Consider the following 16,400-nt stretch of genomic DNA (forward strand, 5'->3'; position numbering starts at 1 on the left):
TTTGTTTGTTTATCGTGTCGTTCCTTTTATCTAATTTATTTTCTTATGTCTTTCGCGATTCATTTCCAATATTAGTTTTATTTGTTTCATTAATTTTAATTGAAATACAGATAAGCGCTAGGACTTGCCAATATTAGAGATACATATATGTATAGATGTAAGGCCCATTTTAGTAGCAGTTAGGTGTAAATATTTATTAAACGCAAATGCATAAACTAGTAGCTATAAACGTATTTGTAATACTAAAAACTTTGTAATGACCACACCTGTTAGGTGCGAATGGAAATGGTAAATTGAGCCAAATCGAAAATGAAAATAAATGCGATTGTTTCATTTATGGAATAGTTATTTTATTTGTTTGGAGCGCTCTGTGCTCGATGCGCAATACAACAGATGGCAGCCGTCATTGTTTAAACTATTTATTCGTATTCGTTTTTGCTTAATTCGTGGACTGAAAATATAAACTAGAAAAGAAAAAAGAAAAATAGGTTTCTCGCCATCCTTAAATCATTTTCTCTTCCACGAAATGTAACGAATGCAGGCAAACTAAATATCAATGGCAGATGCAAATCGAAGCACGTTTCCAACTAAATATTACGCACAAACATTCTGAAAATTTCAAATGAAACGAAATCGAAGCAAAGATTAACAAAATATTCAACATTTAATGGAATTTAGGATCGTAAAATTAAGTTTTGCAGTTACTTTTATTATTATTATTTTTATTAATACTTTGAATGGGATGTGGGGTTGCCGAATTCGTATGCTGCTTACATTTTATAGAGAATAAATAATTTTCAAATTCTTTGGCTTAATTAAACATAACAGAAAAGAAAATACATTAAAATTAGCAATTACATTCTATATTCTACATAAATACTACTGAAAATAGTGGGAACGCTTGAATGATGCAGGCTAGGCGCAGTGCAAAAAGCGTAGCAGGACGATTCGATATACTCCAAATGTGGGGCTAACAACTGATGATTGCGATTCCATGTGAATAGTGCGTGTAACTATGTGCAAATACATTGTTAGATGAGGGAGAGAGCAGAACAAGTCAAACCAAACCAAACCAAACAAAGCCAAGCCAAACAGAACAGAACAAAACAAACCCAAACAGAAACCAAGCGTTGGATCAAATATACCAGAAGTAAACAGATTTATAGAGAATAATCGTGCAGCGCTAACCTTATAGGTCGTTTGTCAGGTTTGCAGCTGCCCTCAATCGTAACTCAATGAGAATTGGTTTATCTTTTGGACATCGCCCCACACCTGAATCGACTGTATGTCGGATAGGGAAAATAGCGTTTCGAATTTGGTAACAAAATTGTGACCCTGTCCACGCACTTGGTAAACGAGTATGGTGGAATTATCGTAATCGAATTGAAACTCAAGCGAAAACGTTGACTCTGTGAACGAATAGTTAAGTACGGCATCGATGCCATCATCTATAATACTGGATATGCTTGGCATTGTCAGATCGTTTTTACCATCGAAAATATTCAAATATTTCTCCTGATGCGAATCGCTCCACTCGCCATTGCTCTTGTAATTCTCGACGATCGTCTGTGCGGGTACCCTAACTTTAAAGTGATATGTTATGTTGTCTGTGCAGCTGGGACTGTTTACAAAATTGATCGAAAATCTGTAAATGAAAGAAAAAACACCAGAAGAGTGCATTTAGTTAGAAATTAACAAGCAAATATATAGTTTATGGCTCCTAACAACACTGACTACTCTGTAACATGTGTGAAATCTGTTGATGTCGTCAAATAGCTCTGCGCAGGTGTGAAGCACGTGCAACACATTCATAATCTACACCTACAGTATATTTTGTTTCCAACCGGTATTCCGGAATGCCTAATGATTCACTGTAAATATGTCTGTGTCTGTGGATGGCAAACCTATTGTTTTTTCCGATCTTATATATTGGAAAGGCACACAGCAAACTGAAGTACCCAACTCTTTGAATGTTTGTCACATTCTTCAAATAACACTTAATTCTTATACTTGTCGCTGAAGTCAAAAGAGTATATTGGTTTTACGTATTGTCCGCATTGCTTTCTGTAGGACTTTAAAGCTTATCGTTGCTGCTGAAGTTGGAGACATTAAATTTGAATATACACATCCTGTCCTTAGTTTTGGATAAACCCACATAATGCATGACAAATGGGGAGTTTCTATATTATTCTGACACTATATGAACTATGACACTATAGAACTACAAGATCTGGAATTTGCGAAATATAATCGAGTTTTAACTATCAAATTAATATATATATATACATTGAACCTTAAAATGTGTTAAGTGAGCTATTTCGACCTCATCTCTGTATTAACCAAATAATATATATCCACTATTTGCGGCCTAGAAAATCGGACAATACTATATATTTGTCAGTTTTAGAGCTAACATCCCCAAAGGCAAATTAAAGGCAAATTACTATTTCCCTTTACAAATATATAGACTTAAATATATTTTATTGATCGATATTTCAATTATCACTAGTTTGCAAGATTCTTCCTTAAACAATGCAAATAAACAGATACAAAAAGAAATTAGTCAGCATATAATCTAACATAGACAAAATACTATAGATTCGTTATAAAAGATCAGTTCAAAGAGCATGACATTGTTTAATTAGGCAAGAATCGGGCGTTAATAAAATCAAGAAAGAAAATCTATTTTTAGATTTACGAAGATAAGATTCATTTCTTGAGTTTTAGCTTGAGAGCATGAGCATTGTGTTGCATAGTTTATATGGAATATACATATACTATAAGGATCACATAATAAATTAATAAATATATCCAAGTCTTCATACATACATACGTAGATACCCCTCTTATGTAGATACATGCGTTACGAACATCCCAATAAGTTTCGTCTATTTATGTACATATTCACTTAACAGGCGTTATAATATATAGCCAATAATAAGTGAGTTATACAATTCACGTTAAAATTGTAAGAGGGTATAAGAAAGCAAGCTACGTAGAGAGGTCTCTTATCTTAAGGTGGGATATACGTAGTTTGTTTGCCAATATTAGTCATGTATCCACCTTATCATTATAAGAATAGTGCTAAGGAATAGCAAAACAAGCAATCAATGCTCGTGTTATCATCACGACAAGATAACGAAATCGAACGATAGATACCCATTGTAAATAAATGCCAATGTCATGCCTTACAACACAAAGCCGGATCCCAATTCTGTAAACGAACAAGCTCCGGGAAGATGATGAAATAGGTAGAATTAAGATTTATTGACATCATTTGCTCAGTGACCATCGAGTTGAAGAATGGGCAAAGTGAACGCGTTTGCTCACCCAAAAGCTGACCTGTTGATTGGCCGTCGTACTCGTTAATGATTTATCTGATACTTCTCATTCTCTTCATTTGTCTGTTTTGAAGAGATTTTTTTTATTGTTGTCTCTGTCGCAGCATCGCAGCAGCCGGCAAAGTTGGCGGCGTCTTCAGCGCGTGGCTGATGATGATGCTGGTGATGTCATTGATTGTGGGAACTGATACAGAAATGCCAAAGCGAGGCAAGTCGTAACTAATTTATGCTACAAGATGGCATATCAATTAGAACCTAATATATTTAGGCTAAGCAAATAAACTGACTGAATTCTGCTTGCTCAGCGCCAAAAATCTAAATATATAAAAATATAAAAATAAAACTAATAACATTGCGGTTAAAATATTTCTCACAAGCATGTCTGTATTTGCTACGTAAACCCATTTATAAATGCCTCTTTAAGTGGAATTCCGTAAAAGCTACTAAAAATGTTTGCACGCAAGTTTCGTAATGGCAGTTCTTAGAAAAAATTAGGTTACTTAAAGGGCCACATCGATTTTCTAAACCAAAAAACGAGCTGTTCTTAAGTGTGTGTATGTGGTATGAGTTAACCTACTGTTCTGGCTCCTGCAGCAGACTTCCTTGAATGCCCAGCTTACGCATCCTGTCCGATTCGTTGGGATTTGTTGGTAGCACAACCAAGTATTTAACTTCGGCCATTTTCTAACTCTATTTTATTTTATTTAAGAGCGCTATTAAAATGTATGTATGCAGCCGTTGGACACGTTTAAACAATTAGACCGAACACAAATTCCTCGTATGTATATAAGGCAATAAATTGCAATTTCATTCAACAAAAATGTAAACAAATTTCAAATTCGCTTTGCTTTGCTTTGATTTTCTGCTGTGTTGCTAACGGTTACAGCTTAGCGGCGAGCTCTTTACAGTTCGCTTGCTCGAGTAATACTGTTCGACTGTAATCAAGCAGCAGCAGCAGACGCTCTCAACAAAAATAGCATGTCAAAGATCGCTCAACGACGTCACGGGTAAAGCACTTTTCGATAAGCACGAAGTACATATTTGATTTCTCATTTACGTAGAACAGTAAGAAACTATCTAAGCCGTCGTCGTTACCGCCGACACGCACTGAGTTCCTTCCGCCACCTCGAGTGAGTCAATACTGGCCGAAAATGTTCGGCTGGCCCAGATGGCAGAGGCGAAAACAACAGCGCGCCGGCTTTCATACACTCTTGCATAAATAAAAATTATCTTATCCAAAAGATATCAGTAATACTTCAAATTTCTCTTAGAACCATTCAACTATACACACACATTCATTTTTATATATAGCTAGAATATATACAAAGCATAAAAATAAATAATTTATAAAGTGTCAGCTGTGTTTGCAATCTGAAAGCTGCTAAAATATATAATCAGTAAATATTTCAATTTGGCCATAAATAAATGAGCCTAGAGATTAACACAACTGTTGCTTTGTTTAATAATAAATTATAAACTTCATTATAGTCTATTTTTAGGCAGTAAAATAAATAAAAAAATATTCAGAAATGGATTGTTTTCAAAAGCTACGTTAAAAATAAATTGCACAAAATGTCAGTATTGAACAAAAGTCATTGCTTTATTGATTTAAGATTATTTATTTCGCTTCAGAACACGATCGTCAAGTAAGTAAGTATTTTATGTCATTTTTTTAAATTATTAAATAATTCGTTAATACCATAGTATTTTCTACAGTTCTGTTAGTATTTTTCTTCATAAATTCGATATTAATGATTTTTCAATAACTGGTCACACAGTAAAGAACCCAAGTCGAGCTAACAAGTTGGCTGCCAAGCTAACGTGAACATCAAACAAATACCAAATTTTAAATCAAACTTTTCAAATCGACGTGCAAAATGAACACGTCACAAATAGTAATCATGATATGTTGCATAGTCGGCGTCGCACAAACCGCGCTGGCGCTCAAAGAGGACGACTGTGAAGGTACGTACGCCTTCTATATTAGAAGTGGGCCGTTCTTGGCCACGTAAGTATAAAATGTAGAACAAATTTTCACCGTATGTAATTACAGTTTGTGTGAAAACTGTTAAACGTTTTGGTGACACACTGGACGAAGCCACGAAGAAGGACTACAAACTGATTGAAACGGCATTTAAGAAATACTGCAAGACACAGAAAAACAAGGAACACAGATTTGTAAGTAGCCCAAGGCCAATTCGCCGGCAAACAAGAAATTTAAAAAAAACACGTATATATATTTTTTCAAATCTACGTAGTGTTACTACCTGGGTGGCCTTGAGGAATCGGCCACAGGTATATTAAATGAACTGAGTAAGCCAATGAGCTGGTCAATGCCAGCGGAGAAAGTGTGTGAAAAGCTGAAGAAAAAGGATGCACAAATTTGCGATTTACGTTATGGTATATTAATCGACTTTTAATATATAATATGATACTAATATAAATGTCCACTTGCAGAGAAACAAATTGATTTAAACAATGTAGACCTCAAGAAGCTGAAAGTGCGCGATCTGAAGAAGATCCTTAACGATTGGGATGAGAGCTGTGACGGTTGTCTGGAAAAATCCGATTTTATAAAGCGCATCGAGGAGCTGAAGCCCAAATATTCGCGCAATGAACTGTAAATAAATTATCTTAGCTATTTACGAGATACACGCCCACTCAATACAACAAAAACACCCACATACACATATATTTTAGTTAATTTACAATTTTGATAGACTTTGAGAGAAATAAATATCTATTTTGAAATATAAAAAGGAAAACAAGAAAATGTGAGAAAAGATACACAATAAACACACAATGACCTCGTACACTTTTCGTATATAATAATTGTTTTATTCACGTGTTAACAATATTATTATTATGATTTTTTAATACAAAATTAACGTACAAATTACAACAAATTGGACAGTGATAAAGAATGATACAAATGTTAAGTATTTCGGTTGCACTTACTGCGGACCCAACATAATTTGTATTTACTTAACTTTTATGTGTATGTATTTGCCAAATGGGGCGCGCATTATTAAATAATTAAATTAAAGTTATTAGTTAAACATATGAGCTAATTACGAACAAAAGCAGTTTTATTTTAGTTAATTATCAACTAACAGATAAGATAGATCTATATGATCTAAGAGCCGTGATTGGGTAAGGTCGATCAACGACGATACGGCTGCTTGTTGTACCGTCCACGTTCGCTCTCCTCAGCCAGATTTGCGTATTCACTGTAGACGACACACCAGCAGTATGTGAGTACAGCTGGAAATAGGTAAACATACATACAAATACATTAAACAGAATCAAAATATTGTATTTCAATTAATAAAGGTTCAAAGTTTGCATGGGGAATATATAACACTTGTTAACTCAGTCACTAACTAAAAGGCTAGATCTGACTACAAAATGGCTAAACAGCACAGCACAGAATACAAATTCCTAATTTAAAGCATAGCATAATTTCGGGCGCGCGTAAATATTGAATTGAATGAAATGAATTGTATATAGATAGTATCTATTTACATATCTGTGTATTTATGTACATATATATGAAAGAATAGGAGCATAAGCACTATCTATCAATTAGTAAATATAAAAATCTCTCATTCTAAGTGTCTTAAGATTATGATCTTATTGGATTTGATAGCTGAATATATTTTATAAAGGAGAGACTACTGTTCGCCATTTGGCAGCCGAGTTAATTGCGTAGCAAGGCACTTCACGCCTCATTTGTCAGCCAGACTGAACTCCGCGCCTGCCGCATCTTGCTTTCGGCATGAAGGTGATCGGCGCATGATAAATGCGTCAATAAAGTGAAAACGGCTGGCATATAAACGCCATCCGGTGCTAAAAACCGCACAAGGAGTAGCCACCATTAGCTGGTGTAGATGATATGCACTTACCGCAACAGATCAGCCCGAAGATTAGCCACAGAACGCCCGTCAGTACGAAGCCGTCGATGAAGAAGACGACGGCAGTGTAAATTACAGAAATAAGCAAGCCAATGGCAATCATTATGCCCAGCACCACCCATGGAACCATCAGATAGTGATTGCGCTGTAAAAAATTTATATATAGTTTTTGAATTGGCCAATTATAATCAATGGTCAGTCAGTCAGTCAGTAAAGCTCAGAGCTAAACATACCTTGACAACGCCGAACATCATTAGCAATGATATCAATATGGTCATGCACAGATTTACCACCAGAATGATTTTGACTATATTGTTTGGTATGAAGTCAAAGATGATCGTCTTGAAATGTACGCGTGCTGTGAATATCACAATTATCGTGATAATGGATAGGATGATGGCCAAAGTTCCTGATATAATGGAGCCATTTCGTGTTGACTGACACAGGCAGCAGGACTTAAGGAGAGGTTTCGGCATTTTGATGTGATTTAAACTTTACTGAAAATAAACGAGTAATTTATTATAGCAATTAATATATAAAGATAATCGTAAATGTATTTAATTATCTATCTTGTAGCTCATTAGATAGAATTTATGGATATATTTGCGTTTGTACAATTTTAAAATTTCAGCGAAAATCGTTTCAAATTAATTTAAAATTTTTCTCAATTACATCATCATTTTTATATAAAGTTGAGGTCAAATTCAATTTTCAAGCGATATGTCAATAGCTTCTAATTGGCCTTAACTTTCAGTTGGGACATAAGAAGCCAAGTGGCATCAGCAAAAGTCATAAAATGTGTTTTGATGGACCTTAAAAGGTTTTTGACACTTTGAACTCAGTTTTCTCGAAATTATGACGTGATTCGTAATCGACAAGTGGCACGAAAAAAGTTTCATTTCCTCAAACAATTGTATAGCCATTTTATTGGAATAATCGCAAGATTACTTTCAAGAAATTATTTGTATTGTCTGACATTTATAGATAAGAAGAATGATTAATTCGTAAATATTTGCTTGAAGTTCGCTGAATTGTTTGTCAGCATCATAAAAATAATGAGTTGTTGTTGCAATTTCGAGATGCATTACGAGCTCGATGTTTGGAGAAGGTTATCTTATCAACATTTCCAAAAATAAATGAATTTATGACGTTTGCTTGCGCAGCAAAGCAAATTTGCCTCAAGCCTAATGTGCCCACCTTGACTGGCACAAGACAGAGGAAAAGCTATATACAAAGTAAAACAGATTTTTTGTGACGTCAAGCAATGCCTGAACATTTGGTCAGCGCAAAATTGTTTATAAAGCAAATCGTATTTAAAATTAGAAAAATAGCACAATAACAAAAGCGCGTGAAATATTGAAATGTTTTTGTATCATGCCGCAATAAAGATTCGTGTGTATATAATATGTAGATATATGTGTGTATATAATTGTTAAATATAGCATAGTCTCTTTGAATGAAACAGGCTTTAAATCGCTAACAAAATCAATTGGATAGCGCCAATTTCCTTGCCAGACTTTCAAAAGCTTATATCATTCACATGACTTACACACACAAACACACTCAAAAAAGATACAGATACAAGCGAATACTGCTGTAGATACATGTAAGTGATGCCTCATCGATTGCCGCCTACGGGCATTGTCATTAAATTAATCAAACGCTTAACATGCAACGCCGACAACGGCAGCTCCAATTTGATGTTGCCACATGCAAATTTCAAATTTAAATTCAAATTCAAATTGAAGCTTAGCCGGTTTTTATCTATCGGATGCATACTTAAACAACTACTTAAACGTGCCGGTTAACTAGTTTTGTGCCTGAGGCTATACAACGCTGATGAGATAATCGCAAGACACCAAAATCTCTTGTCATACATGGAAACACTTTACGAAAGCATTAACCAGTCAGTTACCAATCCAGGAACTTATATTGCGGAGCAGCAGTTGAATTTAAACTACAAGTGCCAAGAGGCCGTAAAATTAGTGAAGCGAATTTCGGTTGCGTTCTCGACGTTGGTTCACACCTCTCACAAAAAGATCTCAAATTGTATAAATAAATATCAAATAGAAGAGGAAGAGCGTGATGATCTCAGTTTGTTACTCATTTGTTGCTTAAATATGTATAACTGTAAATTGTTAACTTCTGTTTGATTGTTTCTATACCTGTGCATAAAGTTAAAAAGAGTATATTCGTTTGTTCAATCCGTCTTGCGAGCTCAGACGAAGACCCAATAATATTAGATAATTTAAATATGAATTCCTATTTCTACTCTTTTGATAAAGTGCTTCGATTGAAGTCATGGATCATCGGGATTAAATATTTTTCAAGAATATCAAGTATAAATAGTTGAGCTTATATAGCTTTTAATGTATACTTTTAACATTGTCTTTAGAATAAACAAAAATAATACTAATTCGTCGAGTCACATTTTGTCACATCTTTAGAACTGGGATCACTAAGTTTGTTAGGTTCTCTACAGATAGAATTATAAATTATATCTATTGCAAATACGAAAATATTCATTGGATTTAGATTAAACTTAGCTATTTTGGACACTGAACGGGCATTAAGCAATCAATTGTGCTGGACTGTCATCTTAGTTGTTCTAAAGCCTTAAATATTATATAAATATATTTAATTATATCATATAATATGTGATTTAAAGGCATTTAATCCAAATTTTTTAATTGCCCCTTTATTGCTAAACAGAATATAGCATTTATAGGTTTATATTGAATTACAGTTTCTGAACAGAAGATATACAGCCTATCCTGAGTTCAGAAACTTTAATACAAATTTAAGCATTATATATTTTTATATATTTGTCTTTGAATTAAAAAAAGTATCTTAAGTTGTGAAAAAATCATGAAAAGAGCTAAAGCCAAAAACGAAACAAAAATAAAACAAAAAAATAAATTACGCAATGAAAAAGGTCAGAGTCGAAGAGGGGGAAGAGTGGGCGGAGGCTTGTAGGAGACCGAACATTTTATGGCCAATTCTGAGGCCAACGTTCTGCTATAGTTGGGCATATTCGTGAGATCGGTAAGCTGGTTGAAATTTAATCAGCGAGGCGGCGCGTTTTCAGCGCGTTTCGTACGCGTCTTTCACTCTAACAGTTTTTGGTTGTGTAAATAGTGAATAAATTTAAACCATTTGAGAATAATATGCGCAGTTGCCACAGAGCTTTTATGGCTTCTATATGTATATGTATATACAATTACATGTCTATTGTTATACGATACGCTTTATATGTGTGTATGTGGCAATACCTCGTTCGCTCAGAGTCTGAGATATAGTCTGTATGTGGTCTGTGGAGCACAGCACTTGAAGCTCTTGATGCGGCCAATTAGCTGGACTGTGTGGCAACCTACATCCATTGGAATGAAGGCAACTATGCTAACTATGCCAGCCCATACACCACACCACGTACACACACACATATCAATGTGTGTAGGTGGCTGATTGACTAAGTGCCATCGATAGTGACACGTAAACAACGCTTCCAGCTATCAGTTGAGCAATGTGCGCCACGTGGGCCATTTTCAGATCGGACCATCTGCTAATAGGCCATGTAATAAGCACATTAAAATCTAATGGTGACGTTAACTTCCGCTTGCATACAATTAAACTGAGTTGCGAGCTGCCATGTGGTCATAAACAGCTCGCAAAGCTCACAGAGTCAAGTTCAAGCGAATGCGTAGGCGTTCAAATGCTCGCGACTTGAACGCGATTCGCTTGCGACTTTTCTCAAGAATTTCAACGGCAACTTCGTTGATTATGTGGGTTTCAGTTGGAAAGTGTTTGACAAGTGCAACTGGTTGTTGTGTGATTGTCATGGTGCAGCATGTGTGTGGGCGCGCCTTTCAACTGCATTCAAGAAATTGAATGCTGTATTAAATGTCGAAAAATGTGAAAGGTTGGAAGATGATGAAGCTCAAGAGACTTTTAATATGCAGATGCTTGCCTATGATACTGGCAGATGGAGTCTTTTAACCTTTTATCCAGCTACCGAAATAAGTCAGCTTTTGTTGTAATTGATTGAAAAATACATTAACAAATCATCCGTTAGAAAGGTTCACTTTATTATCTGAAGCAGTCAATTACTCCCAGACTAATAATCAAGTTATGAATCATTCAATTCAGCAATCAATACGAATGCATAAATAGTAAATTAATTGAATATGCAAAGTAAAAGTCGGTCTATAAATATTATAAATTGATTCATATTTTGAGAAATCTTTTGTTATTCATTCAGTAAATTTGTTCAATTAAAGTTTGAGTGAAACAGTATATTATGTTTTATAAAAATATTGAATTTTAAATGCAAAATTTGCTAATATAGGATCTCTTAGATAAAACACAAATTGTCAAAGATAAAGTCTGAAATCATAAATGAGTTTCAATTGGAAATATTTAAATTTTAGCAAGTTCATTGTGAATATCTCAATAATAATAATAAGAGATATTTGCTTATTGGCAATTCTGAATTTCCAAAATGTTTTACTATTTGTATAAAAATTCTAATTACTGTGAAGTTTTCTACTGATTCTGCTCTATATACTCTCTACCCTATAATTGAACAATAATTGTGATAAATGCATACATTTTTATAATTATATACACATAGGTATATATATTTCTCATGTTAGTCCAACAACAAAATCACCCGCAGCGTAAGCATTGAACTGAATGTGGCCAATATAAATCATGTCAACTGCTCTGATTTCAAATTCAGCGGGCATAGAAAACCAAACAAAACTCAATGGTGCAGGCGAATACATGGGTTAATCAAGCTGTTCAAAGCAACTTCGCTGTGGGCCTGGGTAAGTTATTGAACATGTGCCTAGCTGTTTTTTGTATCTTGCGGATACAAATGTATCTTTGAATCTTGGTACGTGCTGTTGTTCAGCTTAATTGTAATCATTGTTGAACTCTTGTTCAACCTCCCACACAATTTGTTTGCGCATCGACGCGTAATTAAGTTTGACATTTTTTGCGCTACTTTTTACGCGAAACACAATGAATACAAAAAAATAAAAAGCGTTTTGTGTCTGTTGTTTGGGCGATATTCGTTGTTGGTTCAAATTGCTCAATCTGTGCGGCTAGTGGGAGCAAATGTCTCGATATATGACAGAGCTTTGGTAAACCGGTCAAAAATCGTTCTACCAAATTTGACAAGTTGAAAGCACGCGGCGGCTGCTTTTTGTTTTTACCAAAACTCGAACGGAGACTTGGCTTTTGGGAATGATAATTCTCGTTTCTATGTAAGTACGTTTATTGTCCGTTCGGCTTTCCGCATGAGGCTTTCAATCACTTGACTTGCCAAATGCCACAAGTATAAATCAATTAAAGTTGTTGCAGCTGCCGCCTTTGAAGTTGCAGGGTGAACGAACGAATGAAAAGTTTTTATTTATCATTTATTGCTTTCGCAATGGCAAACTTTTAGCACACGCACATGGCGCTATATATCTTTGAGATACATTTGTGCATATCTATCGCCGTGCTCAATGTAAGATACATATATTGTCGCAGTCTGCCGTCAACTTGCTCATGGTCATGAACAGACATTGAACGCGTTCAACAACTAAGTCTAATATGATTCTCTAAGATTTTCCTTTCGCTCAAGCGAAAGTGAGAAATCCATGTGAGAAAACAACAATAAAAACTTGCCATAAAAATGATTCATTTATGAAACGAGCTAACGCACAGATACAAAACAAATTATAAATAGTCCACAAGGTCGCGAGAATTTTGCGCTCTCTACAAACCTACAGATCTAAAGATTTTATACTAAATAAAATGCTTTTAGTCGGCCTCTGTTGGCTCAGGCAGTCCGAGCAGATACCTCAAAGATTTGTAATTAAATGGAAATATCTAACACTCTGGGAAATCTAGCAAATTTTTCCCAAATTTCAAATACCAATTTGCAAGTTCTGATTGATTTTGTTCACTAAACAGCTGCATTTGCCCCACTGTACCAAAGTCAACACCAACTATACTTTGTGAAGGTGTGCGGCTGCTTCATTTACGGCATTAGAACGTTTTTCTAGAAATGTATTCCATTTAGTATTCCGCTATTTTATCTTACTGCCTGCCCGATTGCCTTGTAAATTTTAACCTTCGCGTTTTGACGCTCGCTCTTTACTCTTTTGGCATACTCTGGCAAGCGTAATGCTTGAACGGGTATATTTTGATTGTACCAGGGGTGTGCGATTCAAAAAGAGTTTCTGGCTGTTTCTGGTTTAAATCGCTTGCAATTCCTGTTACAATTAAGATTAAATCCAAATTTATAATACTTTGTTTTAAATCTAAATCCAGTCTCATTGGCTCAAATCTCAAATCAACTATTTAAGAGATGTCAATTAAAAATGTAAAATGTAAACGTATTTTTTAAGTTTTGATGATAATTTGTATTTCTATATTTTTATAAAAAATTTATCTATTTTCAATGCCCGATTATAGAGCAATCCATAGTCGAACTATGTCAAAGCGTTTTTGCTCTTCTGTTTTTATTTTATTTTTATTAGTTCCTAATGTGTTTGAATTCTCAAGCCTAAAAGGCAACCTAATGAAGCGTTGTAGTATGAAATAAATAGTATAGATACATGTATATATAAATTAATGAGCACTCGTCTCTGGCGCACACATATATATATATATATATATATATATATATATATTTATATTTATTTATATATATATATATATATATATGTGTGCGCCAGAGACGAGTGCTCATTAATTTTTGGGCAATGACAACGTTTCATTAGGTTGTCTTTTATATATATAATAAATATATATATATATAAATATATGTATAATTACAAATATAGTTATATACATGAATCTCGTTATCCTTAGCTTAGCAACGATGCAACAGGTGCTTGACTTATGCCATATTCAACAATTGGCTTAAGTGTATTCCAGGCTCGTCGCTATTTATTGACTTTGAATGTGATTTTTATTGGGCATAGCTGATTGGCATACCTAAAAAGTGGCGCAGACCGTTGCTTAAATATTATTCGTTTTTCTTTTGAGCCAAAAATTATAATTTACGCAAATATTAGGTATACGCCCACGCTTGCCACCTGACTTGATTGTTAACTTGTAGACTTGCAACATACAGGCCCATTTGATATGCATTTTTAGTTGATTTGCAATTTCTTTCTTTAGTCAGGTCTTAAATTCATATGCCCAAAAATTAATTTTAGCATTGCAGGTTGTTCATGTCGAATTCAATGTCAACGCGTTCTCTTTCAGTGGGAGATGGAGCTGACATCATGCCCAGCAATGCAGCACTAAGGAAATACATATTATGCACAAGATATATATATATATAAGCATACACACATATGCAGTCATGCCTATATAGAACTCAATTGCAAAAAACAAAAATAAATAAGGAGAAAAGAAAACAAACAAACTGTTTTGTTTTGCTCATAAGTTTTCATCAATGCCGTCTACAAATTGGGTCAGAAGCAGATGTAGGTAAGCAGGCTGTACGAACAGAACGCAAACGGGAGCTGTTGTTAGTAAAAATATTTAATTATTTTTTTTGTCGATGTTGCTTAGCGTATTAATCATAATTTGTAGGGGCTTGCTGTTGCAGGCGCTCAGAAATTGCTGAGCTTTGAAACGCGATCGTTGAAGTCAAGTGATCATGATCATTTGAATATTGAAATTGCTGTCGACGCCGACGACGACAAAGCAACAACAGCGACAGCTAAATGAAATTGAATATATATTTTGTATAAATAATAAAATGAAACACGCGACTGCGACTTGCGATTGGCGATTGGCGACTTGCGACTGTCAATGGCAGACGATCGCCTCCGATAGACTGGGGCCGAGGGGGAGAGAACTAGGAACTCGGTTAGCTGGTCCCCCTACCAACTGAAAGCTGTACGCCTGTTATTTCAATTTCGTGGCGATCGTTTATCACTTGATTTGCATTTGGCGTTCAATCGATCGATCGCTCGATCTAGCTGCCCAGAGCCCAGGCATAGACTATCATTTAAATATTTTTTGTAGTTGCATTCGCTTGCCAATTGGCTGCTGATAATGCCAGACACTTGACATTTGTATTTGCATTAGCATTTCCATCTGCATTTAAGGGCTGCCAAATATGTTGGCAGTTGGCCAAATTTCACTTACACTTTCTAATCTTTAAAGCACTTCACTTTCAACGCAACTCCTTTTCTAACACGATTAATGATAATTAATTATTTTTATTTTTATTTCTTAATTTTATTCGATCATATGCTTAGCTTTAATTTGAACACGACTTTTTGGCACGGTTTGGCGCGCGTTTTTGTTGTGTTTGCGGCGAGTTTCACGTAGCGACTGAAATCGCGCGCGAGCTATTCATGAGAGTCGCATAGAGAGGCGAACGGCTGTGCCTCTCAACTCTCAACGTTGGGCTGCTGCGACGTAAACGTCGACGCCAACGTCGACGACGTCGTTGATTAAGTTTTGTTTCCTCTTGCTCTGTGGCGTAGAAAAGTTCTGAAACTAAAGATTGATCAAGCTTTCGTTGAGGAGCTTTCTCTGCTTTGGGAACTTGTAAGTCTAAGAAAACCTGTTATTGTTATTGTCTTTTGTTTTGTTTTTGTGCGTCATAGACCTATTAAACAAAAACAAACTAAGCAAACAATGAACCTTTGTTTGCTTGGCGATATCCACGACAACGTTTTGCACTAGATGCCGAAGAAATCGGTAGAAGTCGCTCATTACCCGGGCAGCTGGTCATCGTCGTTCTCGTGTTTTTCTGTGGCATTTCTCAGAACTCTGTGTGCACATGAGCATCTCGCACGCGATCCTGTACCAGTTGCAGACCCACTCCCAGCATCGACATCCGTATCCCATGGAACTCTGACTAGTTTTATTTAAGATACGCGCCATAGATATGATGCCAACACGCTTTGCTGTCGCCCATTTTTGGTTAGTTTGGCCTGTTTGCCAGTGGTTCGTGGTTTCTTCTTTTGTTTTTGGGCATTTCACCTATGTTTGTACAAATGGTAAATGCTACATTCAACTTATTGGCATCAGAGTGCCATTTGTGGTCAATTTACTTTCGTTGCAGCTTGAGTTATGAACGTTGCTTCTACTCTTCAATTTCACCTTTGATTGCCAAATATCAAAT

At 35.4% G+C, this 16,400-nt stretch overlaps 3 protein-coding genes across 8 annotated transcripts; 1 reads left to right on the top strand and 2 right to left on the bottom strand.

Annotated features, from left to right (window-relative positions):
- Window positions 1-8: 8 nt before the first annotated feature.
- Window positions 9-4,458, bottom strand: LOC111602978. Of its 3 annotated transcripts, none has more exons than XM_023320369.2 (3): window positions 3,919-4,458; window positions 1,189-1,645; window positions 9-464 (listed from the first exon to the last, which is right to left on the bottom strand). In XM_023320369.2, exons 1-2 carry the CDS (start codon window positions 4,020-4,022, stop codon window positions 1,222-1,224), a joined length of 528 nt encoding a protein of 175 aa, XP_023176137.1. In that variant the 5' UTR covers window positions 4,023-4,458; the 3' UTR covers window positions 9-464; window positions 1,189-1,221. The 3 variants fall into 3 exon arrangements, with proteins under 3 accessions (XP_023176137.1, XP_023176138.1, XP_023176136.1); XM_023320370.2 differs by lacking the exon at window positions 9-464 and having other exon boundaries at window positions 738-1,409; window positions 1,491-1,645; XM_023320368.2 differs by lacking the exon at window positions 9-464 and having other exon boundaries at window positions 738-1,645.
- Window positions 4,459-5,113: 655 nt separating this feature from the next.
- On the top strand, window positions 5,114-6,159 carry LOC111602958 (mesencephalic astrocyte-derived neurotrophic factor homolog). The gene is made up of 4 exons (XM_023320330.2): window positions 5,114-5,306; window positions 5,395-5,519; window positions 5,600-5,741; window positions 5,799-6,159. The coding sequence occupies exons 1-4, from the start codon at window positions 5,219-5,221 to the stop codon at window positions 5,963-5,965; spliced, it is 522 nt and encodes a 173-aa protein (XP_023176098.1). The 5' UTR covers window positions 5,114-5,218; the 3' UTR covers window positions 5,966-6,159.
- A 117-nt stretch (window positions 6,160-6,276) lies between these two features.
- LOC111602959 lies at window positions 6,277-15,589 on the bottom strand. Of its 4 annotated transcripts, none has more exons than XM_023320332.2 (4): window positions 15,413-15,496; window positions 7,489-7,752; window positions 7,247-7,400; window positions 6,277-6,605 (listed from the first exon to the last, which is right to left on the bottom strand). In XM_023320332.2, the coding sequence occupies exons 2-4, from the start codon at window positions 7,729-7,731 to the stop codon at window positions 6,505-6,507; spliced, it is 498 nt and encodes a 165-aa protein (XP_023176100.1). In that variant the 5' UTR covers window positions 7,732-7,752; window positions 15,413-15,496; the 3' UTR covers window positions 6,277-6,504. The 4 variants fall into 4 exon arrangements, with proteins under 4 accessions (XP_023176100.1, XP_023176103.1, XP_023176101.1 ...); XM_023320335.2 differs by lacking the exon at window positions 15,413-15,496 and adding an exon at window positions 15,504-15,589 and having other exon boundaries at window positions 6,505-6,605; window positions 7,489-7,747; XM_023320333.2 differs by lacking the exon at window positions 15,413-15,496 and adding an exon at window positions 15,504-15,589 and having other exon boundaries at window positions 6,505-6,605.
- Window positions 15,590-16,400: the final 811 nt, after the last annotated feature.

The sequence above is a fragment of the Drosophila hydei genome, unplaced genomic scaffold (assembly GCF_003285905.1).
Source record: "Drosophila hydei strain 15085-1641.00,03,60 unplaced genomic scaffold, DhydRS2 tig00000063-arrow-pilon, whole genome shotgun sequence".
In the NCBI taxonomy this organism is placed as follows: Eukaryota; Metazoa; Arthropoda; class Insecta; order Diptera; family Drosophilidae; genus Drosophila; species Drosophila hydei.

Excerpts from the sequence above, each read along its gene's own strand:
- LOC111602978 (XM_023320369.2), bottom strand. The coding sequence starts at position 4,022 with ATGGCCGAAGTTAAATACTTGGTTGTGCTACCAACAAATCCCAACGAA. Across the intron at positions 1,646-3,918 it reads CTGCTGCAGGAGCCAGAACA|ATTTTCGATCAATTTTGTAA; the intron begins GTAGGTTAACTC and ends TTTCATTTACAG.
- LOC111602958 (XM_023320330.2), top strand. The coding sequence starts at position 5,219 with ATGAACACGTCACAAATAGTAATCATGATATGTTGCATAGTCGGCGTC. Across the intron at positions 5,520-5,599 it reads AAAACAAGGAACACAGATTT|TGTTACTACCTGGGTGGCCT; the intron begins GTAAGTAGCCCA and ends AAATCTACGTAG. Across the intron at positions 5,742-5,798 it reads AATTTGCGATTTACGTTATG|AGAAACAAATTGATTTAAAC; the intron begins GTATATTAATCG and ends GTCCACTTGCAG.
- LOC111602959 (XM_023320332.2), bottom strand. The coding sequence starts at position 7,731 with ATGCCGAAACCTCTCCTTAAGTCCTGCTGCCTGTGTCAGTCAACACGA. Across the intron at positions 7,401-7,488 it reads TGATGTTCGGCGTTGTCAAG|CGCAATCACTATCTGATGGT; the intron begins GTATGTTTAGCT and ends AATTTTTTACAG. Across the intron at positions 6,606-7,246 it reads CTTCGGGCTGATCTGTTGCG|CTGTACTCACATACTGCTGG; the intron begins GTAAGTGCATAT and ends ACCTATTTCCAG.